The sequence below is a fragment of the Lagenorhynchus albirostris genome, chromosome 2 (assembly GCF_949774975.1).
Source record: "Lagenorhynchus albirostris chromosome 2, mLagAlb1.1, whole genome shotgun sequence".
Lineage (NCBI taxonomy): Eukaryota > Metazoa > Chordata > Mammalia > Artiodactyla > Delphinidae > Lagenorhynchus > Lagenorhynchus albirostris.
In genome coordinates this window covers 148,422,467-148,448,332 of record NC_083096.1, presented here as the reverse complement: position 1 = coordinate 148,448,332, position 25,866 = coordinate 148,422,467, and the positions used below count along the sequence as shown (strand labels likewise).

Here is a 25,866-nt window from a genome sequence, read left to right as displayed (position 1 = left end):
CTTCTGGGACCCCTATAATGTGAATGTTGGTGCATTTAATGTTGTCCCAGAGGTCTCTTAGGCTGTCTTCATTTCATTTCATTCTTTTTTCTTTATTCTGTTCCATGGCAGTAAATTGCACCGTTCTGTCTTCCAGGTCACTTATCCATTCTTCTGCCTCAGTTATTCTGCTATTGATTCCTTCTAGTGTAGTTTTCATTTCAGTTATTGTATTGTTCATCTCTGTTTGTTCTTTAATTTTCTAGGTCCTTGTTAAACATTTCTTGCATCGTCTCGATCTTTGCCTCCATTCTTTTTCCGAGGTCCTGGATCATCTTCACTATCATTATTATGAATTCTTTTTCTGGAAGGTTGCCTATCTCCACTTCATTTAGTTGTTTTTCTGGGGTTTTATCTTGTTCCTTCATCTGGTACATGGGCCTCTGCCTTTTCATTTTGTCCATCTTTCTGTGAATGTGGTTTTCGTTCCACAGCCTGCAGGATTGTAGTTCTTGCTTCTGCTGTCTGCCCTCTGGTCCGGACACCCAGCTTCTTAAAAGGCACCTATGTTCAGTATATATTGCCTGAGCTCTCTTCCCTCACATATCTAAGTTTCTTCAGCTGTGGGCCTCTGAAGGCCAAGGATTGATTACATTTATATATTTTAGTCCTTCCAGTGCCTGGCCTAGAACGTTGAAATTAACTATCACTAAAAATGACTGGGATATAGTGTTTGACTACTGAAAGTGGGGGCTTAGTTCTAAAAGTAGCCTCTGTATCCATAGCTGCCTCATAGAAACAGCCATGGATACAGAGGCTATCTTGTATAGATTAGAAGTGTTCTAATCTTCTCTATTATGGAAACTTGGGCACAGGCCAGACAGCTGGGCTATTTATTGAGGAAGGAGGCAGAAAAGAAGGGTTGTTACCAATTCAGGGTTTAACGTGGATATTGGACAAACATATGGAATGCTTACAAGATATTTTGTGTTTCTCTTTAACTACTGTCTCTCAGAGAAACTGGTCTGTAAATGTAACCTGGGAGTGGGCTTATAAATTGGAACTTCCAAAGAAATCCGGAAGCCATGGGAACTTAGTAAAGACAAACCAAATATACCACAACTTCCCAGACACTGTGTAATTAGGGATGGCCTTAGACTACTTCATTTTACCAAGGCCCATATTTGTAGTGGAAGTGTACTCCATTCAAAGAAAAAATCTCTAGTCTCATTGGCCACTTTCCTTTTATCACCAAGAAATGCACTGCTTTAAGAATGCATTACAGGACCATTCTCTCCCATTCATTAGTTATCCAAACAATAATAACTGTGTATCAGCCACTGTCCTGGGCACTGGAAATATAGACAGGCTTAGAATACACAAATTCTGAAGCATTGCCCACTCTAGGGCTTTTACATTTCTCTGCCAGGTTTATTCAGTTAGAACTCTGGGAATGTGAACATCAACTACAGTCAGCAATGACAGAACTATCTAGTTTTCTAGGTGGTGAGCACAACTCTTTTTTCATCTTGAGACTGGGGTTGGGGACATGCTGCTGCTGCCCTGTTAGGGAAACTTCCCACTATGGGAAGGAGATTGCACTGGCTTACATTTAGCCAGTTACCCGCTTTCCTCATGTTTTTTACTTTAAAACCTGATTCATTCCAAGCATTATGGGTCTGTTTAATCCATGGTGGTACCTTGGACATTGGCATTTGAGCTTTAGAAGTAAATTTATTTCTTTTCACTGTAAGTTAGTATTGTTGCAGGACCATGTAGCTGAGACTTTTAGGTCTGGCTCTTATATTCTGCCGGGAGCTGAATCATGCTTCCTTTGCATTGTTGCTGGTCTTTTCTTCTACAGCACAGTGAAAGGATTCAGGATTGGCCAGTGTAGAGATAATCTGTACCTCTTGGTATTTTGTCTGGATCAAGAGAGTTCTTTGCTGTACCTTGTTGATGTTGACAGTGGTAGCCAAGATGGTCATGACTAAAGAATTTGGTGAGAGCATAGTCTTTGCTGAGTCTCTGCCATAGCCAGTCTCCTCTCCAGTATTTGTGGCTCTGTCAAAGTTCTGTTCTAATCCCTAAGGTAGTTTTTTTTTTCTTCCTTTTTTCCCATCTTCATTGAGGTATAATTGACATTTAATATTGTGTAAGTTTAAGCTGTACCATGTGATGATTTGATACACATATATATTGTGAAATGTTTACCACAATATGGTTAGTTAACACATCCTTCACCTCACATAATTATCATTTTGTTGTTGTTATTATGGTGAGAAAATTAAAGCTCTGCTCTCACAGCAGCTTTCAAGTATATGATACAGTATTGCCAATCATAGCCACCATGCTGTATATTAGATGCCCGCCTAGGGTAGTTCTTTTTTTTTTTTTTTTACGGTACGCGGGCCTCTCACTGTTGTGGTCTCTCCCGTTGCGGAGCACAGGCTCCGGACGCGCAGGCTCAGCGGCCATGGCTCGCGGGCGCAGCCGCTCCGTGGCATGTGGGATCTTCCCGGACCGGGGCACGAACCCACGTCCCCTGCATCGGCAGGCGGACTCTCAACCACTGCGCCACCAGGGAAGCCCAGGGTAGTTCTTAATAACCTTTCTGTCCATCCATTTTCTGTCCCCTGAAGTTAGTCAAATTATGAAAAATGCCCTTGTTTTTCTGGATATGTGCCTTCTGAATCAATCATCTTTAGGATGGAGACCCACATTAAGAAAGTCCTAGGGCAAAGAGAAAGTAAGTTACATTAGGCTTTCAAAAATTATTGGTGCGTTATTGTGACCTAGGGCAAGCTGCTTAGCCTCTCTGTGTTTCAGGTTCCTTGTCTGTATAAAGTGGATTATAGTAGTACCTACTTCATAGGGTGTGAGATACTACATGCAGTGCTTTAAACAGTGCCCAGTTAGCACTTAATAAATGCTAGCTATTATAATTATTGTTTTAAATGCATAGCTAATAGAATGTGAGGAAAATCCCAAGTGACCTAAATCTAAGAGAGAAAACAATGCCTCAACAGTGGGAATCAGTGTTGGAACTTCCAAGAAAGAGGGCCAGGGAGGAGGTACATTGTATTAGTCTTGATATCCGTTAGGGGAAAAAGGATGAGGCCTTGGGCTTGTTTAGGGTAGGGAGACCCTAAGTTAGGGTAGAATTGAGACCCCACACTCAAAGGACTTTACCCTCAGTGTAGGAATGCACTAGGAAAACAGTTTGCCCACTGTCATGGAGAGATGAAAGGAAGTTCTTTAATCTCATCTAGGTTTTAAGTAGGCTCTTAATAAGAAATAAAAAAAGTCTCCTTGAGAATTTTAAACTATAGACCTTTATTCAACTGAATTTGAGGCCTGGAGTTTATACCATATGTATGGTCTTAAGAGCTGATTCTGGGCTGTAAATAACTCTGACAAATCTGTCAGAAACAAATTCAAAAAATTTTTAAAGACATATCTTCAAATCAGGTAGCACAAGATTCCCATAAAGCCACACTAAATAAAGGTGAGTTTACAGTACAAAACCATAGACCATACAAGGAAGCAGTCCACCACATGTGAAAATCAGAAGAAAAAAGAAACAGTAAGATTAGACCCCTAAGAACTTGAGAAAGTAGCATTATGAATGAAAACTGTAAAATAAGTATATGTAAAGTGAATAAAAATATAAATGGAGACAAAAATGCGAGAACAAAAGACATTTAATTTTAAAAGATCAGGCATATTTTGAAAAAAATGACAATTAGAATTCAAGGAATTAAATACATTGTAACATTGAATTTGAAAGCTCAGTAGTCAGGTTATATAGTAGAGCTGTGGACAAAGCTAGTAAAATTTTATCTAAAGTGCAGCACAGAGATGGAAAGATGTAAAATATGAATGAGAACTAAGAAATATGGAGGATACAATAATAAGGTCCAACAGAGTATAGAGAAATGGGGGAAAGGCAGTATTTATAGAAATAATGATTGAGACCTTCCAGAATTGATTAGAAACCAAAATAACATCATGGAGCACAATAGGTAAAAATAAATGTCCATCTAGGTACATTGCAGTAAAATTTCAGAACCAAAAAACAGAAGTCTTCAAAGGAACTAGAGAACCTTCAAGAATCCACAAAAGCTAAAAGAGCTCTAACGAATGAGTTGAGCAAGGAAGTTGACCTAAGAAAATTGAAAGCATAATGTACACACAAATACACAAATACTCATAGCAACATCATTTAAACTATCTAAAGAGCAGAAACAACCCAAATTGTCCATCAGTTTATGAATGGATAAATAAATGTTGTATATTCTTCACACAATAGAATGTTATTCAGCCATAAAAAGAAACGAAATACTGACAAGTACTTCAACATGGATGAATCTTGAAAACATGCTAAGCGAAAGAAGCCTGACTTAAGGCCACACGATATATGATTCCATTTATTTGAAATATCCAGAATAGGTGGAATCCGTAGAGACAGAAAATACTTTGGTGGTTGCCTGGGAAAGGGGGTAGCAAAGATGGGGATGGAGAGTGACTGCTTTATGGGTACAGGGGTTCTTTGGGGGATAATGAAAATGTTCTGGAATTAGCAGTGGCGGTTGCACAGCCTTGCGAGTGTACTAAAAACCACTAAATTATGCACTTTAAAAGGTTGAATTCTATGGTATGTGAATATACCTAAAAAATTATGGTTTAAAAAAACAAAGCAGTGAGAGAGCAAAGAAAAATTAACTACAAAAGAACAACAGTCCTAAGAGCAAGCTTCTCAATAGAAATAACAGGAGCCATAAGACAATGGAATAATATCTTTAAGATATTGAGAAAAAAGTTACTCCCAACAAGAGGTTGTAGAATTCCATACCTGTGTAATTATCGTTGGAAGTCACTGAGAAAAATAAAGCCATTTTCAGACAAACTGTGAAATTGAGAAGGTTTATCAATATCAGATTCTCAGTGAAATAATCACTTAGAAAAGAAGAAAGAAAGACAAAAGTTGTGAGATCTAAGAGAGAATGCTGAGCAAAGAAATTGGAAAGTATGAGTAAATCAAAGCAAGCAATTATTGTATGAAACAATAAGAATTACTAATTTGGCATTATAAAAGCAAGATAGACCTGAACCACTGGACCAAATTACATGTAAGTTGGAAGGGGTGGGGAGAATTGGAATTAAGATCTAATTTTTTTAAAATTTATTTATTTTATTTATTTATTTTTGGCTGCGTTGGATCTTTGTTGCTGTGCGCGGGCTTTCTCTGGTTGCGGGGAGCGGGGACTACTCTTCCTTGTGGTATGCTGGCTTCTCATTGCGGTGGCTTCTCTTGTTGCAGGGCACAGGCTCTAGGCTCATGGGCTTCAGTTGTTGTAGCACGCAGGCTCAGTAGTTGTGGTACGTGGGCTCTAGAGCGAAGGCTCAGTAGTTGTGGCGCACGGGCTTAGTTGCTCCGCAGCATGCGGGATATTCCCGGACCAAGGATCGAACCTATGTCCCCTGTATCGGCATGCAGATTCTTAACCACTGAGCCACTAAAGAAGTCCCAAGATCTAATTTTGTTTAGAAGCGAGGGTTGAGATGCTAGCTAACCTTAGACCTAAGACTTAGGCTCTTGTTAAGACAAGAATGCCTATTAAAAGCTTAATAACAATAACTACGTTTTAAAAAAACCACAACAGTATATAATTTCCAAACCAATGGAGTAGAAGTTAAAAAATACTTCATTAATCCAAAGAGAGCTGAGTAAGGGGGATTCTCAGGGGCAGGTCACAGTGTTACATAGGGAAATGTGGAAGGTGACACTGAAGGAGGTATGGGATATTTGCCATTGTATAGGTGGGGAAGGGCATTCCAAGTGGAGGGAACAGTTAGTGCAGTGGTCCAAGTAGCTTGGTGTTTCTGTGTGAAATTAGCAGCCTTTGTAAGGTTTTGGGCAAATCATCTGATTTATGCCTTAAAAGGATCACTGTGGCTACTTGTGTTGAGAACAGACTGGCAATAGGAGATAGGAGTAAACCAGAGAGACTAGTTAGGAGGTTGTTGAAATAACCCAGGCAAAAGACAAATAATGGATTTATCTCCAAGCAGCACCCTTTATTTACTGAGAGAACATGCATTTTCTCCCACTCTAGCATCTCAGTCTTTACAGGGACATCATCCTGGTTGTTATTCTGAAGTAACACCTGGAAATGCTTGACCTTAAAATGGACCCAAATTCTTGTCTATTGTATTGATCACACTTAATGAAACAAAAGTGGTCTTTTCCTCATTCCTCATTCTGAAAGGAATAGCCAAGTGCAAGTCAATTCATTACCGAGTGCTTGGATTCCTAGGAGCAGCTGGACTTCTGGAATTGACAGATTGGAGATTAGAGACCCTGAGGGGTCTGCAACCACGCATCTTACCCCGTATTCTATATTCCTTCAGACTGGGAAACAGACTTCCTAAATAAATTTACGGCAGCTCCTGCAGGGGCTCAAATTTGAGTACCTGCTAGTTGCTGGGAGAAGGGATTTTTGAAGGCTGGTAACTCTTCAAATATGGCCACAATTCAAGTTTCACAGAGATTACACAGGTGCTTTAGTCCTTCTCCCACTACCCATGGAGGGGTGACTGTGGTAAAGCAAGTAGGAAGATGAAATGCCAGGCCTTGCTCTGAGTGACCAAGTGACTGGCATGGTGGTGGGCAGCAGTCTAGTTTAACCCAGTCCTTGCAGTGGTTAGTAGAACATCAGCTCCGGGAGCTTCCAGGTTACCTTCCATCAGCTGAGAGTGAGTGTGGCTGACACTGTAAACATCTGGTACTTTAATCTTCTGGAATGAAAAAATGAAGACCTGCCCTTTATCTTCTAGGATCCTGGGGGCAATGGCCAGTGCTTGTTGAAATGGAAAAATTAGGCAGTTCCTTGTCTTGGATCTCAGCTGAGTCATGGCATCTGTACCAGGGTATCTGACCTTTTTTTCCCCTGGCAGCTGTTGCAGATTTGCCAAGTGAGATTATATGTACCTTCATACAAAGGCATGTGGCCTGGAAATACGATCTTTACTGTTTTGTATTTAAATTTTAATAAGATCATGACAAATGAAATTAGAATCAATTATCTGTCCCTGCAGTTTTTTTTTTTAAGCACAGTGATTCAATTATACATATACATGTATCCATTCTTTTTCAGATTCTTTTCCCATATAGGTTATTACAGACTATTGATCTTTCTTTTTAAAAAAATTAATTTATTTATTTTTGGCTGCCTTGGGTCTTCATTGTTGCACGCGGGCTTTCTCTAGTTGCAGTGAGTGGGGGTTACTCTTGGTTGCGGTGCGTGGGCTTCTCATTGCGGTGGCTTCTCTTGTTGCGGAGCATGGGCTCTAGGCGTGAGGGCTTCAGTAGTTGTGGCATGCGGGCTCAGTAGTTGTGGCTTGCGGGCTCTAGAGCACAGGCTCAGTAGTTGTGGCGCACGGGCTTAGTTGCTCAGTGACACGTGGGATCTTCCCGGACCAGGGCTCGAACCTGTGTCCCTTGCACTGGTAGATGGATTCTTAACCACTGCACCACCAGGAAAGTCCTGTCCTGCAGTTTTAAGAGATCTTAGTTTTTATACAAAAGGAGTTTAGACATAGTGGTTTGATATACCTTACAGGTGCCACGTGTGCAAGTATCCTCTTTTATTATAATTCTTGTAACAAATTATACTCATCCATTCATCCATTTAACAAATATTTATTGAGTCTGCCATGTGCCAGGCTGAATTCTAGGCACTGAGAAATACAGCAGTAAGCAAAGATTGTGCAAGTCCCTGATCTCATAGAGCTTAAGATTCTAATGGGAGGAGAGACAACAAACAGAATGAATGCAAAATCCATAGTATGTTAGATAACAGTAAGTGCTATTGAGGGAAATACATCAGGAAAGGAGGAAAAGAGCGTTTGAGAGGGCGGGTGTTACCATTTAAAGTAGAATGGTCAGAGGAAAATCCATTCAGGAGATTGTACTTGAGCAAAGACCTGAAAGAGGTGAGGGAGCAAGCCACGAGGGAAACAGGCAAAGGAAGCTTCCTTTGTAAAGGCCCTGAGGCAGTGGCACACTTGGCATATTCTAAGAACAGTGCAGAGGCCCATGTGACTAGAGTAGAGTGAGTAGGAGGGAAAGAGGTAATGGAGATCCAGACCGCGTAAAGCTTGTTGGCCATTGTAAGAACATTGACTTCTACTCTCAGTGAGACAGGGAGAATTTTAAGCATAAGAGTGACTTTGATATTATTTATATTGAAAAAATTTTATAGCTTTATTGAAGTATGATTGAAATATAATAGACTGTACATGTTTAAAATGTACAATTTGATGGGTCTTGACACATGTATGCATCTCTGAAACCATTAGTACAGTCAAGACAATAAACATATCTACAGCTCTCCCAAATTTCCTTATGCCTTGTTATAATACCTCCCCGGCCTCTGGTCAGGAACCACTAATCTTTTGTCTGTCACTCTAGTTTAGTGTTTTCTTGAATTTTATATAAATGGAATTGTTCAGTATTTACTCTTTTATGTCTAGCTTCTTGGTTTTAGCATAATTATTTTGAGATTCATTTATTGTGTGAATCAATAGTTCATTCCTTTTTATTGATGAGTAGTAGTCCATTGTATGGATATATTGTGATTTGTTTATCCTTCATCTATTAGTAGACATTTGAGGTGGTTTCTAGTTTTTTGGCTGTCACAAGTAATAAACAGCATATAGTTGGGTCCTGCTGTTTTATCCAATCTGACAGTCTTTGTCTTAATTAAATATATATTTAGAACATTTACATTTTATGTGATTATTAGTGTAATTGGGTTAAAATCTGTTCTCTTGCTATCTGTTTTCTGTGTGGGCCAACTGTACTTGTTCTTACTTCTTTTTCTGCCTTCTTTTAGACTGAGTATTTTTTATGAGACCATTTTATCTCCCTTTTTTTGTTTGTTTTTCTTTTGTAGTAGTTGCATTAGTATTTATAATATAAAATTTTAACTTTTAGTTTATCTTCAAGTTGTATTATACCGCTTCATACTTAATGTAAGAGCCTCACAATAGTATACATCCATTCTTCCCTTCCAGCCTTGCTGCCTTGGCTGACCTACATTTTATATCTACATATGTTGTAAACCCCACAGTAAATTATTATATTTCCTTTAAAATTCAAGAAGAGTTTTTTTTTTTTGGCTGCGCCTTGCAACTTGCAGGATCTTAGTTTCCTGACCAGGAATTGAACCCGTGCCCCTTGCAGTGGAAGCGCAGAGTCTTAACCACTGGACCGCCAGGGAAGTCCCAAGAAGAGATTTTAAAAATAAAAACAAGTGATGTATATTTACCCACACATTTATGATTTTTGGTGCTTTTCTTTATGTGGATCCAGATTTCCATCTAGTATCATGTTCCTTCTGCCTGAAGGACTCGCCTGAGCATCTGGATGAATGGTGGTGCCATGTAATGAAATAGATAGGGAGGAGTTAGCAGGTTTTAGAGGGACATTCACTACCTCTGTTGTTAAATTTGAGATGCCTTTTAGACATCCAGTTAAAGATGTCAAGTAGGTATTCGGATATGAGTCTCACACTCAGAGGTAAGAGCACAGAGTTAGCAATAAAAAGCTGGGTATCATCAACATCATAGATTTAAAGTTATAATACAGGAAAAAATCATTTAGGGAGTGAGTGCAGGGAAGAAGAAAAGATATTCCACATTTGAGCCCCAGAGTACTAAATGGTTTAGAGGTCAGGAAGAGAAGGAACTAGCAAAGGGGAATGAATAGTGAGCAGCTAGTGAGCTAGGAGGAAGACCAGGAAAGCCTCATCTCCTAGAAGCTAAATAAAGAAGTATCTCAAGAAAAGTTACACAGATGTTAGGTTGAACAAAAGCAGTCAAACACAAAAAAATACATAGTGTGTAATTCTACTTATAGGAAATCCAGCAAAACAAAATTAATTTATGGTGATAGAAGAAAGTAGTTGGGGGATTGACCGGAAGGGGAACATGGGGACTTTCTGGGGTAATAGAATTATTCTGACTTTTGTTTTGGATGTGTTATATGAATGTATACAGTTGTTCAAGGTTCACTGAACAGAACACTTAATTGAATAATCGATATAAATTATATCCCAATTTGTTTTTTAGAAGAGGGAGTTATAACTGTCGAATGATGTTGAGAGGTTACATAAGACAAGGACTGAGAATTGCCTGTTGTCAGTGGTGACCTTGGTAACAGGCAAGAAAGATGAGGATGATTGTATAGTCTAGAGTGGGTTAAAGGAATAGGGTTAATAGGAAATGAGGGTATGAAGATACAGATACAGAATCCCTGCATGGGATTTTTCCCAAACAGGGGAGCAAAGAAACAGGCACGTTGGAAGAGGTCTATGAAAGGTTCTTTCTTATTTTCCTGAGATATGAGAAATGACAGCATATTTTTATGATGATGAGAGTGATCCAGTAGGAAGTAGAAATTCATGGCATAGGAGGACAGTGCAGATACAGACTTCTTGAATGGGGAGTTGGGGGAGTTGACTTTGGTAGGAACATGGTCTTTCCTTCTGCTGTTACAGATGGGAAAGTAGAGTATATGGACAAAGATTTAGGATAATAGATTTTTAATGGCTACTTTTATATTTTTTGGCTGTGTTGGGTCTTCTTTGCTGCGCACAGGCTTTCTCTAGTTGCGGCGAGCGGGGGCTACTCTTCATAGCAGTGTGCGGGCTTCTCATTGCGGTGGCTTCTCTTGTTGTGGAGCACGGGCTCTAGGCGCGTGAACTTCAGTAGTTGTGGCTCGTGGGCTCTAGAGCGCAGGCTCAATAGTTGTGACGCACCTGCTTAGTTGCTCCACGGCATGTGGGATCTTCTTGGACCAGGGATCAAACCTGTGTCCCCTGCGCTGGCAGGCAGATTCTTAACCATTGCGCCACCAGGGAAGTCCCAGGCTAATGGATTTTTGTAGCAGAAATATGTAGTACTTCTTTTTGTGTTGATAGTTTTTGCCCCTAGTTGAATAAAAAGCAAAATCAGCAGATGAGGGTAAGATTTGGGGAAGGAGTGCTAGAGGTTTGGGGAGAATTTCTGAATTAGTTGTCTTGGAGAGAGAGCACATTGCCTAGGTAGATGTAGTATGGACCCACTTGATATTTATCATCATAAACATAAAGAAACACCAGCCAGCATGATTTTGGATTTTTCTTCATTCACCTTTAGCTGCCCGAGTACAGTTGCAAAATAGATGGAAAGTTGGGTTTAAAAGGATTGGAGGGGCTTCCCTGGTGGCACAGTGGTTGAGAGTCCTCCTGCCGATGCAGGGGACATGGGTTTGTGCCCTGGTCTGGGAGGATCCCATGTGCCGCGGAGCGGCTGGGCCCGTGGGCCGTGGCTGCTGGGCCTGCGCGTCCGGAGCCTGTGCTCCGCAGCTGGAGAAGCCACAACGGTGAGAGGCCCACGTACTGCAAAAAAAAAAAAAGGATTGGGATTTCACCAGGACTGTGGTGTCCTGGGGGATAGCAAAGTTTCAGTTAGAGCTAGAATTTAAACTGCATGTTGAGAAAAGAAGTTAAGGATATAGAGTTTGCTGATGACAGACTGAGTTCAGGGAGACAGAGGGTAAGCTTTTTTTAAAGATCAAGGAGTAGAGACTATGTCAAATTAGAGATAGAAGTCTTGGGCATTTGAGTGTAACGAGGGGGTGTGAGACATGATTAGATTAGTCCTCCTGGTATCTTAGGGAAAGTTGCTTATCATTTCTAATCATAATCTCTTGAGATTGATCACAGTCCTTCCAGTGGTTCCTTATCACATTTCCAGTGTTTCTTTGCAGTAGTCTACCAGCCCTACAAAGTCTGGCTGTGGCCTATACCCATAGTTTCTATAACCTACTTCTTTTCCTGTCATTCTCCCTTCCTGCCACCTACTTGACTTCTTTGCTGTTTCTTGAACATTCTCTCTCTCTTTCTTCATAGCACTTTTCACTCCAGTTTGAGGACAGATAACTCCTCTTGTTCCCTACTACTTCCCTAACACCTAGAATGGTGCCTGGTGCATAGTAGGTGTTCAGTAAATATTTGTTTGGATGAATATAAATGACAGGCTTCTTTAATGCCTTTAAAAGATGGGCTGGGGACTTCCCTGTTGGTCCAGTGGCTAAGAATGCACTCCCAATTCAGGGGGCCCAGGTTCAATCCGTGGTCAGGGAACTAGATCCCGCATGCTGCAACTAAGACCTGATGCAGCCAAATAAATAAATATTTTTTAAAAAGAAAGATGGGCTGACTTTCAAATAAATTTATACACACTTTTCAACAGCAGGTACAGCATGAAATGGCCTTTCATCATGATTTGGCTTTCTCCAGCCTCAAGAAAAAGCCTCAGCTATTAACATGTAAAGGAAAGCCAACTTTGTAGAAGGAACACAGGCCTGTTCTGAAATTTATAGTGAAATGAGAATATTACTTAATCCATTGATTAAGCAGTTTTTAAAAGATAAGTTTTATAGATTAAGTTAATAGTTTCATTTTTATGGCAAGAACATTAATTTTTGTGAGATATGAGAATATTTATGGCTCATGTTTTTTGTTTTCTGAATCAAATTTGCAGTGGTCATTCTTCATTAGATACCATTTAAGACATGGTTTTTACGTTTAAGGAGCTCCTTGGGTATTTGCTTAGGAAGCAAAACTTACACTTTGGAAAAGTGCAGTGGCAATACAAGATAAAAGTCAAGACAGTGACAAAAGTTATTCCAAGATGGAACACAGTGAATTATGAAATCTCACTGTGCAAACAGTAATTGCTGAGCCAGTTCAGTTTAAGTATTATACTGCTCAGCTCATGGAATGATATCACTCTTTTTTTCCTCGATAGCCATTCAAGTTCTCTGAGCCCATGATGCAACCCTGTTATAACTGACATTTGTGTTTTCATTGCAGTTGTCGGACAAGTAACCGCAAGAGTTTGATTGTGACCTCTAGCACATCACCTACACTACCACGGCCACACTCACCACTCCATGGCCACACAGGTGAGTGCTTGAAGATTAAGAAAGGTGGAATAAAAGAGTGGTCACAGATGCCCAGTTTCTTTCCTGCTTCTCACTTTGTGAGGTTCAGCGTACTACGTTGTCACTTCATGTGGCTGACTGAAGCATACAGAGCTCATGGGCATGCTTTCCATGGGAGAATGTGTTCAGTCTGTTTTTGACTCTTAGTTATTTCTTGCCTTGACCCGTCAACTGTCCTTTTGGTCTTGTACATATCCTGGGTCTACCACCTCTGTTCTGGTGTGTTGAGAGTGTATTATGGCTCCAGTCATCTGGGGCCATGTGATGAGGGCTCCATTAACATTTTGTCCTATCATGCCCAAGAATTAGGGCTCACAGAGACGGTTTTCTGCCTTATGGGACTCCTAACAACTTTCCCTCTGTTACAACAGGCGTCAGCAAAAGTGAGAGGACTGTTGGTTTCATGTTGACATTTGCTTCAATTCCAATACGTGAAATCAGTGATCTCATGCATTCAGACTTTGCTCCATCTGAATTATGGGCTCTTCCAGGCAGTGTAAGGACTGATTTACTTGCCTCTGACTAAGGAATATATAAAAATTATGAGGCAGAAGACCTCATGTATTTTGGTCTAGACATGCATTCTTAAATCCCAGGGGAGCCAGACCAGGGAACTCAGCTTTGTTGAAGGAGTTGTTGCTCTGCAACACTGTTCACTGCTATTCTGTTTACCGTGGAAGTTCCAGACCTGGAGGTAATGGAAATAGAGCAGGCTTGGACCCATAGGAAGCCATTGCTGCCCTTGGCTTTTAAAGCAAAGCTCTCATTGTGCTTAGGTACTTTCCCTCAGAATTGACTGGGTTAGGTGTTAGTTCAGATAGTGAATTCTAGTCATGAATTTTGTAAAAACTCAGCATATATCTGACTTGGCCTTTTTATCATATAGAAATTAATTTAGCATGTCTAGACCTTGAACATAGTTTCTCAACTGTAATGTGAGTGCTAGGTAGTAATTACTATTTGCAGCTTCTCTCTGAGATGCTATTTAGATTCCTGACAGAGTTTAGGACTAAAGCTTCCCTACTCAAGGGGCTTTGATTGAGAAAATCATCTGGCTTTTTCAGCCTGCCTGGGTCTGTGGACTCTAGCCTTGTGTTAATACGTATAACATGCTTAGTACTCCATAAATGTTAGCTATCATCATCATCATCTCTCCTTAAATTAATGCAGAAAATCTAGTCAGTCCTCAGATACAGGGAGGAAGAATTGATTTAAAAGCCAAATTCATGGCTGTAGACTCTCTACTTAACCAGATGTTGAGAAAGGCAGCGTTAATTGTTCCATACAGATCAAACTTCAAATCAGATTAATTCTAAAATCTTATACATCCTGATATTTGGGTCCACAGGGTATTCTAAGACTCTTTATTTTCACTTTAAAGTCTGGAATATGTTGAATAATATGGGGCCTGTTGATTTGAAAGTAGGTTCATTTATTCCATACAGTTCAGTTCAATATTAAATGTTTACTATATATAATTAGATTATAACTACAGTAAGGTCAATTCAGTAGGCACTTACTTAGCCATTCTGGAAATGGAACCTTCCTAGTTTATTGTTTTTTTCTTTTAATTAATAAACTGTTTTTTAGAGCAGTTTTAGATTCACAGCAAAATTGAGAAGAGAGTACAGAGTTCCCATATACCTGTCCCCACACATGTACAACCTCCCCACTATCAGTATCCAGCACCAGAGTGGCACATTTGTTACAACTGATGAACCTACATTGACACATCATTATTACCCAGAACCCATAGCTTACATTAGGATTCACTCTTGGTGTACATTATATGGGTTTTGACAAATGTATTATGACATGTATGTATCATTGTAGTATCATACAGAGTAGTTTTACTGCCCTAAAAATCCCCTATGTCCTGTCTGTTCATCAGTCCCTCCCCCAACACCTGACATCCACTAATCTTTTCACTGTCTCTGTAGTTTTGCCTTTTCCAAAATGTCATATAGTTAGAATCATACAGTATGTAGCCTTTTCAGATTGGCTTATTTCACTTAATAATATATATATAACTTTCCTTCATGTCTTATCATGGCTTGATAGTTCATTTCTTTTTAGTGCTGAATAATATTCCATTGTCTGGATATACCAGTTTACTTACTCACTGACCTACTGAAGCACATCTTGGTGACTTCCAAGTTTTGGCAGTTATGAATAAAGCTACTATAAACATCTGTGTGCAAGTTTTTATGTGGACATAAATTTTCAATTCATTTGATTAAATACCAAGGAGGGTGATTACTGGATTGTATGGTTAAGGGTAGTTTTATAAGAAACTGCCAAATTGTCTTCCAAAACGGCTGAACTATTTTGGCATTCCCACCAGTAACAAATGAGAGTTTCTCTTGCTCCACATACTTTCCAACTTTTGGTGTTGTCAGTGTTTTATAATTTGGCCATTCTAACAGTTTTGCAGTGGTATCTTACTGTTTCCATTTGCATATCCCTAGTGACATATGGTATTGAACATCTTTCTATATGCTTACTTCCCATCTGTATATCTTCGTTGATGAAGTGTCCAGATCTTTTGCTTGTTTTTTAATCAGGTTGTTTGTTTTCTTATTGTTGAGTTTTAAGTGGTTTTTTGTGTATTTTTGGATAACAGTCCTTTATCAGATGTCTCTTGCAAGTATTTCCCCTAGCCTGTGGCTTGTTTTCTCATTCTCTTTTGCAGAGCAGAAGTTTTTCATTTTAATGTAGACCAACTTATCAATTATTTCTTTCATAGATTGTGCATCTGGTATTGCATCTGAAATGTCATTGTCCTGCCGAAGGTCATCAAGGCTTAGTCCTATGTTATATTCTAGGAGTTTTATAGTTTTGTGTTTCATGATTAGGTCTGTGGTCCATTTTGAGATAATTTTTATGAAGGTCTGTGTCTATTCTTTTTTTTCTTGTGGCTATACAGTCGTTGTAGCACTATTGGAAGGATTGTCTTTTTTCTATTGTATTACTTTTGCTCCTTTGTCAAACATCAGTTAAGTATATTTAACTGATGTGGGTCTGTTTCTGGCTCTCTATTCTGTTTCTGTTCTGTTCCATTAATCTATTTGTTCTTTCTCTAATACCACACAGTTTTGATTACTGTAGCTTTATAGTAAGTCTTGAGTTGGGTAATAACAGTCTTACAACTGTTTTCTTCTTCAGTATTGAGTTGGCTGTTCTGGATCTTTTGCCTCTGCATATGAACTTTAGAATCAGTTTGTCCATCCACAGAATAATTTGTTGAGATTTTGATTTGGGATTGCATCAAATCTATAGATCGAGTGGGAAGAGCTGATATCTTGACAGTATTGAGTCTTCCTATCCATGAACGTGGAATCTCTCTCCATTTATATAGTTCTTTGATATCTTTCATCAGAGTTTTGAAGTTTTCCTCATGTAGATCTTGTACATATATAATTTGTTAGATTTATACCTAAGTATTTCATTTTGGGGATGCTAATGTGATTGGTAATGTTTTTAATTTCAAATTCCACTTGTTCATTGATGATATAAAGTGTTGACTTCTGTACATTAACCTTGAATCCTACAACTTTGATATAATCACTGAAGAGTTTCAGAGGATTTTCGTTGATTTTTTTTTTTTTCAGATTTTCTACATAGACCATCATGTCATCTGCAAACAAAGACAGTTTGTACCTCCTTCCTTCCCAATCTGTATACCTTTTAATTTCTTTTCTTATCTTGTTGCATTAGCTGGAACTTCCAGTATGATGTTGGAAAACAATGGTAATGGAAAACATTCCGTTTTCCTGATTTTGGCAGGAAAGCTTAAAGTTTCTCACCATTAAATACGATATTAGCTGTAGTTTTTTTGTAGATGTTCTTTATCAAATTGAGGAACTTCCCTTCTGTTCCTAATTTATTGAAAGTTTTTTTTTCTTTAATGTGTTTTGGATTTTGTCAAATGCTTTTTCTGCATCTGTTGATATGATCATTTGATTTTGCTTCTTTAGCTGTTGATATGATAGATTACATTAATTGATTTCCAAATGTTGAACCAGCCTTGCATACCTGGGATTAAATCCTACTTAGTTATGGTGTATAATTCCTTTTATTGTTGGATTGGATTTGCTAATATTTTGTTAAGGATTTTGTATCCATGTTCATGAGAGATACTGGTCTGTAGTTTTCTTTTCTTATAATGTCTTTGCCTGGTTTTGGTGTTAGGATAATGGCCTCATAGAATAAGTTAGGAAGTGTTCCCTCCACTTATGTCTTCTGGAAGAGATTCTGGATAGTTGGTATAATTTATTTTCGAATGTTTGGTAGAATTCACAAGAGAACCTATCTGGGCCTGGTGCTTTCTGTTTTGGAAGATTATTCATTATTGATTAAATTTCTTTAATAGATATAAGCCTATTCAGATTGTCTGTTTCTTCTTATGTGAGATTTGGCAGATTTTGTCTTAAAATAATTGATGTATTTAACCTGGGTATCAAATTTGTGGGCATAGAGTTGTTCATAATATTCCTTTATTATCCTTTTAATGCCCATGGAATCTGTAGTGATACAGCATCTGTTCTGATGCTAGTGACGTGTGTCTTCTCTCTTTTTTTTTCCCTTAGTTAGCCTGGCTAGAGGCATGTCCATTTTGTTGATCTTTTCAAAGAACCAGCTTTTGGTTTTGTTGATTTTCTCTATTGATTTCCTGTTTTCAATTTTATTGATTTCTGCTCTACTATTGGTTATTTCTTTTCATCTGCTTATGTTAGATTTAATTTGCTCTTTTTCTGGTTTCTTAAGGTGAAGGCTTAGATGATTAATCTTAGATCTTCCTTAATTTTCAATTTTTAAAAGTTACACTCCATTTACAGTTACTATAAAATATTGTCTATATTCCCAAGGTGTACAATACATCCTTGTAGCTTATCTTTTTTTTTTTTTTTTTTTTTTTTTGGCTATGCAGGATCTTAGTTCCCCAACCAGGGATCGAACCTGTGCTCCCTGCAGCGGAAGCACAGAGTCTTAACCACTGGACTGACAAGGAAGTCCCCCTTGTAGCATGTCTTACACCCAATAGTTTATATCTCCTTCTCCCACTCCCCCACTCCTGTATTGCCCATTCCACAAATTTTGATAAGTTGCATTTTCATTTAGTTAAAAATATTTTAAAATTTCTGTTGAGATTTCTTCTTTGACCCATATGTTATTTTTTTTTGACCCATATGTTATTTTGAACTGTGTTGTTTAATCTCCGAGTATTTTGGGGTTTTCCCAGTTGTCTTTCTGTTACTGATTACTAGTTCAATTTCATTGTGATCTGAAAGCAGGCGTATGAATTCTTTTCTCTTAAATTTGTTAAGGTGTGTCTTATGGCCCAGAATGTGGTCTGTATTGTTGAAAGTTCCATGTGAGATTGAGAAGAATGTGTATTCCACTGTTACTGGATGAAGTAGTCTATAGGTGTCAATTATATTTAGTTGATTGATGATGCCATAGACTTCAACTCTCTCCTTACTGATTTTCTACCTGCTGTATTTTTCAGTTTTGGATAGAGGAATGTTGAAGTCTCCAACTGTAGTTGTGGGTTCATCTATTTCTCCTTGCAGCTCTAACAGTTTTTTGCCTAATGTATTTTGAAGCTCTGTTGTTAGGCGCATACACATTAAGGATTATTATGATGTCTTGGAATACTGACCCCTCTATCATTATATGATGCCCCTCTTTATCTCAGTAACTTTTATTCCTCTGAAGTCTGCCGTCTGAAATTAATGTACCTACTTCCACATTCTTTTGATTAGTGTTAGGATGATATCTCTTTTTCTATCCATGTGCTTTTAATTTACATGTGTCTTTATATTTTAAATGACTTCCTTGTAAACTACACTTAGTTGGGTCTTGTTTTTGCTTTTGTTTTAAATCTATGTGACAATCTCTGTCTTTTAATTTAGACCATAGATATTTAAGGTGATTATTGATGTAGTTAGATTAGTATCTACCATATTTGCTACTGTTTTCCATTGGTTGCCTGTGGTCTTTATTCCTATTGTTCCTATTTTTGTCTTCTACTCTTTTGTGGTCTTAATGGAGCATTTTAGATGATTCCGTACTCTCTCCTTGTTAGCATATCAGCTGTATTTTCCTTACCTTTGTGTGTTTGTTTTAGAGTTTGCAATATACATTTACAACTGATCCAAATCCACTTTAAAAAACATTATACTGCTTCACAGGTGGTGTAAATTCCTTATAATAACAAAATAATCCTAATTCCTCCCCCCAATCCTTTGTATCACTGAAGGCATTCTTTTCACTTATCCATAAGCATATAAATACATAAGAATACATAATTGAATACATTTTTGCTATTATTATTTTGAACAAACTGTTATCTGTTAAATCAATGAAGAATATAAAAGATCAAATTTTTAATTTTACCTTCACTTACTCCTTCTCTAATGCTATTCCTTTATATAGATCCAAGTTTCTGACCTATATCATTTTACTTCTCCTAGAACTTTTTTTTGGCCATGCCCTGCAGCTTTCAGGATCTTAGTTCCCTGACCAGGAATTGAACCCAGGCCTCGGCAATGAAAGTGCCAAGTCCTAACCACTGGACCCTCAGGGAATTCCCTTAGAACTTTCAACATTCCTTGTAAGGCAGGTCTACTGGCAACAAATTCCCTCAATTTTTGATTGTCTGAAAAAGTCTTAGTTTCTCCTTCACTTTTGAAGGATAGTACTGCAGGGCACAGAATTTTAGGTTGGTAGAGTTTTTTTCCTATCAACTCTCTTTTTGCATGATGTCTGAGAAGAAGGATATAATTCTAATCTTTTGCTCCTCTATAGGTAAGATGTTTTTACCCTCTGGTTTCTTTCAAGATTTTTTCATTATCTTTGATTTTTCCAAAGTTTGAATATGATGTGCCTAGGTGTAGTTTTCTTGGCATTTAATCCTGCTTTGTGTTCTCTGAGTTTCCTGGATCTGTGGTTTGGTGTCTGACATTAATTTGGGGAAATTCTCAGTCATTATTGTTTCAAATATTTCTTCTGTTTCTTCTCTGGTATTTCCATTACACAAGTCTTACACCTTTTGTAGTTGTCCCACAGTTCTTGGATATTCTGTTCTATTAATTTCAGTCTTTTTTTTTTTTTCTCTTTGCTTTTCAGTATTGGAAGTTTCTAGTATCATATCCTCAGGGTCAGAGATTCTTTTCTCAACTGTGTCAGTTCCACTAATGAGCCTTTCAAAGGCATTCTTAATTCTGTTACAGTGTTTTTGACATCTAGCATTTCTGATTCTTTCTTAGAATTTCCATCTCTCTGATTATATTATACATGTGTCCTTCTTGTTGTCTACTTTTTCCATTAAAGCCCTTAGCATAAGGACTTCCCTGGTGGCACAGTGGTTAAGAATCCATCTGCCAATGTAGGGAACATGAGTTTGATCCCTTGTCTGGAAAGATCCCACATGCCGTGGAGCAACTAAGCCCATGCGTCACAACTACTGAGTTTGAGCTCTAGAGCCCACGAGCCACAACTGCTGAGCCCATGTGCCACAGCTACTGAAGCCTGCACACCTAGAGCCCGTGCTTTGCAACAAGAGAAGCCACCGCAATGAGAAGCAGCACATGCACCACAACAAAGAGTAGCCCCCACTCACTGCAACGAAGAGCAGCCCGCGCTCACCACAACTAGAGAAAGCCTGCATGTAGCAATGAAGACCCAACGCAGCCAAAAACAAATAAACTTATTTATTTATTTATAAAGCCCTTAGCATATTAATCATAGTTTTTTTTATATTAGAATGCCAAATTTATTTTTTTAAACATCTTTATTGGGGTATAATTGCTTTACAATGGTGTGTTAGTTTCTGCTTTATAACAAAGTGAATCAGTTATACATATACATATGTTCCCATATGTCTTCCCTCTTGCATCTCCCTCCCTCCCACACTCCCTATCCCACCCCTCCAGGCTGTCACAAAGCACCGAGCCAATATCCCTGTGCCATGCGGCTGCTTCCCACTAGCTATCTACCTTACTACGTTTGTTAGTGTGTATATGTCCATGACTCTCTCTCGCCCTGTCACAGCTCACCCTTCCCCCTCCCCATAACCTCAAGTCTGTTCTCTAGTAGGTCTGCGTCTTTATTCCTGCCTTACCCCTAGGTTCTTCGTGACTTTTTTTTTTCTTAAATTCCATATATCTGTGTTAGCATACGGTATTTGTCTTTTTCTTTCTGACTTACTTCACTCTGTATGACAGACTCTAGGTCTATCCACCTCATTACAAATAGCTCAATTTCATTTCTTTTTATGGCTGAGTAATATTCCACTGTATATATGTGCCACATCTTCTTTATCCATTTATCCGATGATGGGCACTTAGGTTGTTTCCATCTCCGGGCTATTGTAAATAGAGCTGCAATGAACATTTTGGTACATGACTCTTTTTGAATTTTGATTTTCTCAGGGTATATGCCCAGTAGTGGGATTGCTGGGTCATATGGTAGTTCTATTTGTAGTTTTTTAAGGAACCTCCATACTGTTCTCCATAGTGGCTGAACCAATTCACATTCCCACCAGCAGTGCAAGAGTGTTCCCTTTTCTCCACACCCTCTCCAGCATTTATTGTTTCTAGATTTTTTGATGATGGCCATTCTGACTGGTGTGAGATGATATCTCATTGTTGTTTTGATTTGCATTTCTCTAATGATTAATGATGTTGAGCATTCTTTCATGTGTTTGTTCGCAGTCTGTATATCTTCTTTGGAGAAATGTCTATTTAGGTCTTCTGCCCATTTTTGGATTGGGTTGTTTGTTTTTTTGTTATTGAGCTGCATGAGCTGCTTGTAAATTTTGGAGATTAATCCTTTGTCGGTTGCTTCATTTGCAAATATTTTCTCCCATTCTGAGGGTTGTCTTTTCGTCTTGTTTATGGTTTCCTTTGCTGTGCAAAAGCTTTGAAGTTTCATTAGGTCCCATTTGTTTATTTTTGTTTTTATTTCCATTACTCTAGGAGGTGGGTCAGAAAGGATCTTGCTGTGATTTATGTCATAGAGTGTTCTGCCTATGTTTTCCTCTAAGAGTTTGATAGTTTCTGGCCTTACATTTAGGTCTTTAATCCATTTTGAGCTTACTTTTGTGTATGGTGTTAGGGAGTGATCTAATTTCATACTTCTACATGTACCTGTCCAGTTTTCCCAGCACCATTTATTGAAGAGGCTGTCCTTTCTCCACTGTACATTCCTGCCACCTTTATCAAAGATAAGGTGTCCAGGGCTTCCCTGGTGGCACAGTGGTTGAGAGTCCGCCTGCCGATGCAGGGGACACGGGTTCGTGCCCTGGTCCAGGAAGATCCCACATGCCGCGGAGTGGCTGGGCCCGTGAGCCGTGGACGCTGAGCCTGTGCGTACGGAGCCTGTTGCTCCGCAACGGGAGAGGCCACAACAGTGAGAGGCCCATGTACCGCAAAAAAAAAAAAAAAAAAAAAGATAAGGTGTCCATATGTGCGTGGGTTTATCTCTGGCTTTCTATCCTGTTCCATTGATCTATCTTTCTGTTTTTGTGCCAGTACCATACTGTCTTGATTACTGTAGCTTTGTAGTATAGTCTGAAGTCAGGGAGCCTGATTCCTCCAGCTCCTTTTTTCGTTCTCAAGATTGCTTTGGCTATTCGGGATCTTTTGTGTTTCCATACAAATTGTGAAATTTTTTGTTCTAGTTCTGTGAAAAATGCCAGTGGTAGTTTGCTAGGGATTGCATTGAATCTATAGATTGCTTTGGGTAGTAGAGTCATTTTCACAATGTTGATTCTTCCAATCCAAGAACATGGTATATATCTCTCCATCTATTTGTATCATCTTTAATTTCTTTCATCAGTGTCTTATAATTTTCTGCATACAGGTCTTTTGTCTCCTTAGGTAGGTTTATTCCTAGATATTTTATTCTTTTTGTTGCAATGGTAAATGGGAGTGTTTTCTTGATTTCACTTTCAGATTTTTCATCATTAGTATATAGGAATGCCAGAGATTTCTGTGTATTAATTTTGTATCCTGCCACTTTACCAAATTCATTGATTAACTCTAGTAGTTTTCTGGTAGCGTCTTTAGGATTCTCTATGTATAGTATTATGTCATCTGCAAACAGTGACAGCTTTACTTCTTCTTTTCCGATTTGGATTCCTTTTATTTCCTTTTCTTCTCTGATTGCTGTGGCTAAAACTTCCAAAACTATGTTGAATAAGAGTGGTGAGAGTGGGCAACCTTGTCTTGTTCCTGATCTTAGTGGAAATGCTTTCAGTTTTTCACCATTGAGGACGATGTTTGCTGTGGGCGTGTCATATACGGCCTTTATTATGTTGAGGAAAGTTCCCTCTATGCCTACTTTCTGCAGGGTTTTTATCATAAATGGGTGTTGAATTTTGTCAAAAGCTTTCTCTGCATCTATTGAGATGATCATATGGTTTTTCTCCTTCAATTTGTTAATATGGTTTATCACATTGATAGATTTGCGTATATTGAAGAATCCTTGCATTCCTGGAATAAACCCCACTTGATCGTGGTGTATGATCCTTTTAATGTGCTGTTGGATTCTGTTTGCTAGTATTTTGTTGAGGATTTTTGCATCTATGTTCATCAGTGATATTGGCCTGTAGTTTTCTTTCTTTGTGACATCCTTGTCTGGTTTTGGTATCAAGGTGATGGTGGCCTCGTAGAAGGAATTTGGGAGTGTTCCTCCCTCTGCTATATTTTGGAAGAGTTTGAGAAGGATAGGTGTTAGCTCTTCTCTAAATGTTTGATAGAATTCGCCTGTGAAGCCATCTGGTCCTGGGCTTTTGTTTGTTGGAAGATTTTTAATCACCGTTTCAATTTCAGTGCTTGTGATTGGTCTGTTCATATTTTCTATCTTCCTGATTCAGTCTTGGCAGGTTGTGCATTTCTAAGAATTTGTCCATTTCTTCCAGATTGTCCATTTTATTGGCATAGAGTTGCTTGTAGTAATCTCTCATGATCTTTTTTATTTCTGCAGTGTCAGTTGTTACCTCTCCTTTTTCATTTCTAATTCTATTGATTTGGGTCTTCTCCCTTTTTTTCTTGATGAGTCTGGCTAGTGGTTTATCTATTTTGTTTATCTTCTCAAAAAACCAGCTTTTAGTTTTACTGATCTTTGCTGTTGTTTCCTTCATTTCTTTTTCATTTATTTCTGATCTGATTTTTGTGATTTCTTTCCTTCTGCTAGCTTTGGGGTTTTTTTGTTCTTCTTTCTCTAATTGCTTGAGGTGCAAGGTTAGGTTGTTTATTCGAGATGTTTCCTGCTTCTTAAGGTGGGCTTGTATTGCTATAAACTTCCCCCTTATTTTTAAAGCCCTTAGCATATTAATCATAGTTTAAAAAAAATTCTTGTTCTGATAATTCCCACATTCCTATCATATCTGACTCTGGTTCTGATGCTTGTTCAGTCTCTTCAGACTGTGTTTTTTGCCTTTTAGAGTGCCTTGTAATTTTTGGTTGAAAAGCAAACCTGATGTAAAAGGAATAAAAGGAATCACTATAAATAGGCCTTTAGTAATGTAATAGTAAGGTGTCGGGAGAGGGGAAGTGTTCTGTAGTCCTCAGTCTTTTGGTGAGCCTGTGCCCTTAAACTGTGAACTTCACCAGTGCTTCTTAGTTCTCTCCCATCCTTAGATAGGATATGGCTGGAGGGTGCTGGAGTTAGATATTTCCCCTCTCCCAGGTAGGTTAGGCTCTGATCAAACCTCAGAAGGCTAAGCTCTGGTAAAAATAGTTTCTCCTGTGAACAAACCTTGGTAAGAAGAACAGAATGCTCTGGCCTATTTTGAAATGGTTCCTTTACCCCTTGCCCTGCTGGAAGCTCGAGGGGATTTTTCTCAGATCTTCACTGTGAGAACCTGGTAGGACTCTTGTAGGTAAAACTCAAAATAGTATGGGGACCCCTCTGTGACTGCATCCCCTGGGAGTTTTTAACTCTCAAAGTTATGCACACTGAGCCTCTAGCAGCTCATCAATTACAGTTCAGGTTTTCCTACCTTGGCACTGGTTCCCGGGGAGGAACCAATAGGGGTTTCTGCTGTGTTAAGTTGTGATACTCTGTATCTGCCTGTCTCTCTCTCATTTTAGGGGCAGTGGTTTGCCCTGGGACTTCACTTCTCTGACAGAAGAGAAGAGTTGTTTGTTTGATTTGTTCAGCTTTTTACTTGTTAGGATGAAGCAGCAACCTCTAAACCCCTAACGTGCCAGACCATACATGGAAAGTTAATTTATTTTTATTGCCTATAGAGTATTCCATTATATAACCATACAAAATTACATATTAATTTTTTTATTGATGGACATTATATTAGTCTGGGCCTAATCAGGAGACAGAAACCACACAATGATTTAAACAGGTGAAGTTGAATAGAATTATAAACTATGACAATAAAAGGCCAGAGCTGGTCCATAGCCGCTGAGCAATCAGCAAAGCAGCCCTCCGGAGCACTAGCATGGCAGCCAGTATCCAGGCCTGCACAGAGAGTGGGAGGCATAGTGCATATTATATCCCTCAGGAACAACATGGAAGACAAACCCTGGGGTGCAGGGAGTGGACCAGGCAAACAGAGAGAGTCAGGGCACTAGTGTGGGCATGCCTGGGGCATACAGTGTCCTTGCAGGGAGGGCTGTTGAAAGGTGATTGCCAGGTCAGGTCAGCGATGCCAGGTTGCGAGCATGTGACTAGGTCAGAGCACCCCTGCCTGTCCTCACTGCCACACTACTGAGCCACACTACTGACTGAAGGCGCAGTTGCTGGGACTGCACCCAGAGCCTCTTCCTTCTACAGTGTCCCTCCAGCACCCTCTACTGGGAAAG

General features: G+C 38.9%; 1 protein-coding gene across 9 annotated transcripts in view; it reads left to right on the top strand.

Moving 5' to 3' along the window:
* MAST2 (microtubule associated serine/threonine kinase 2) overlaps positions 1 to 25,866 on the top strand; it is a 201,080-nt gene that overhangs the window by 129,134 nt on the left and 46,080 nt on the right. For all 9 annotated transcript variants that reach the window (XM_060140186.1, XM_060140181.1, XM_060140182.1 and 6 more), the window contains one exon: positions 12,906 to 12,997. In XM_060140186.1, the coding sequence (XP_059996169.1) occupies positions 12,906 to 12,997 (92 nt within the window). The remainder of the gene's footprint in view (positions 1 to 12,905; positions 12,998 to 25,866) is intronic.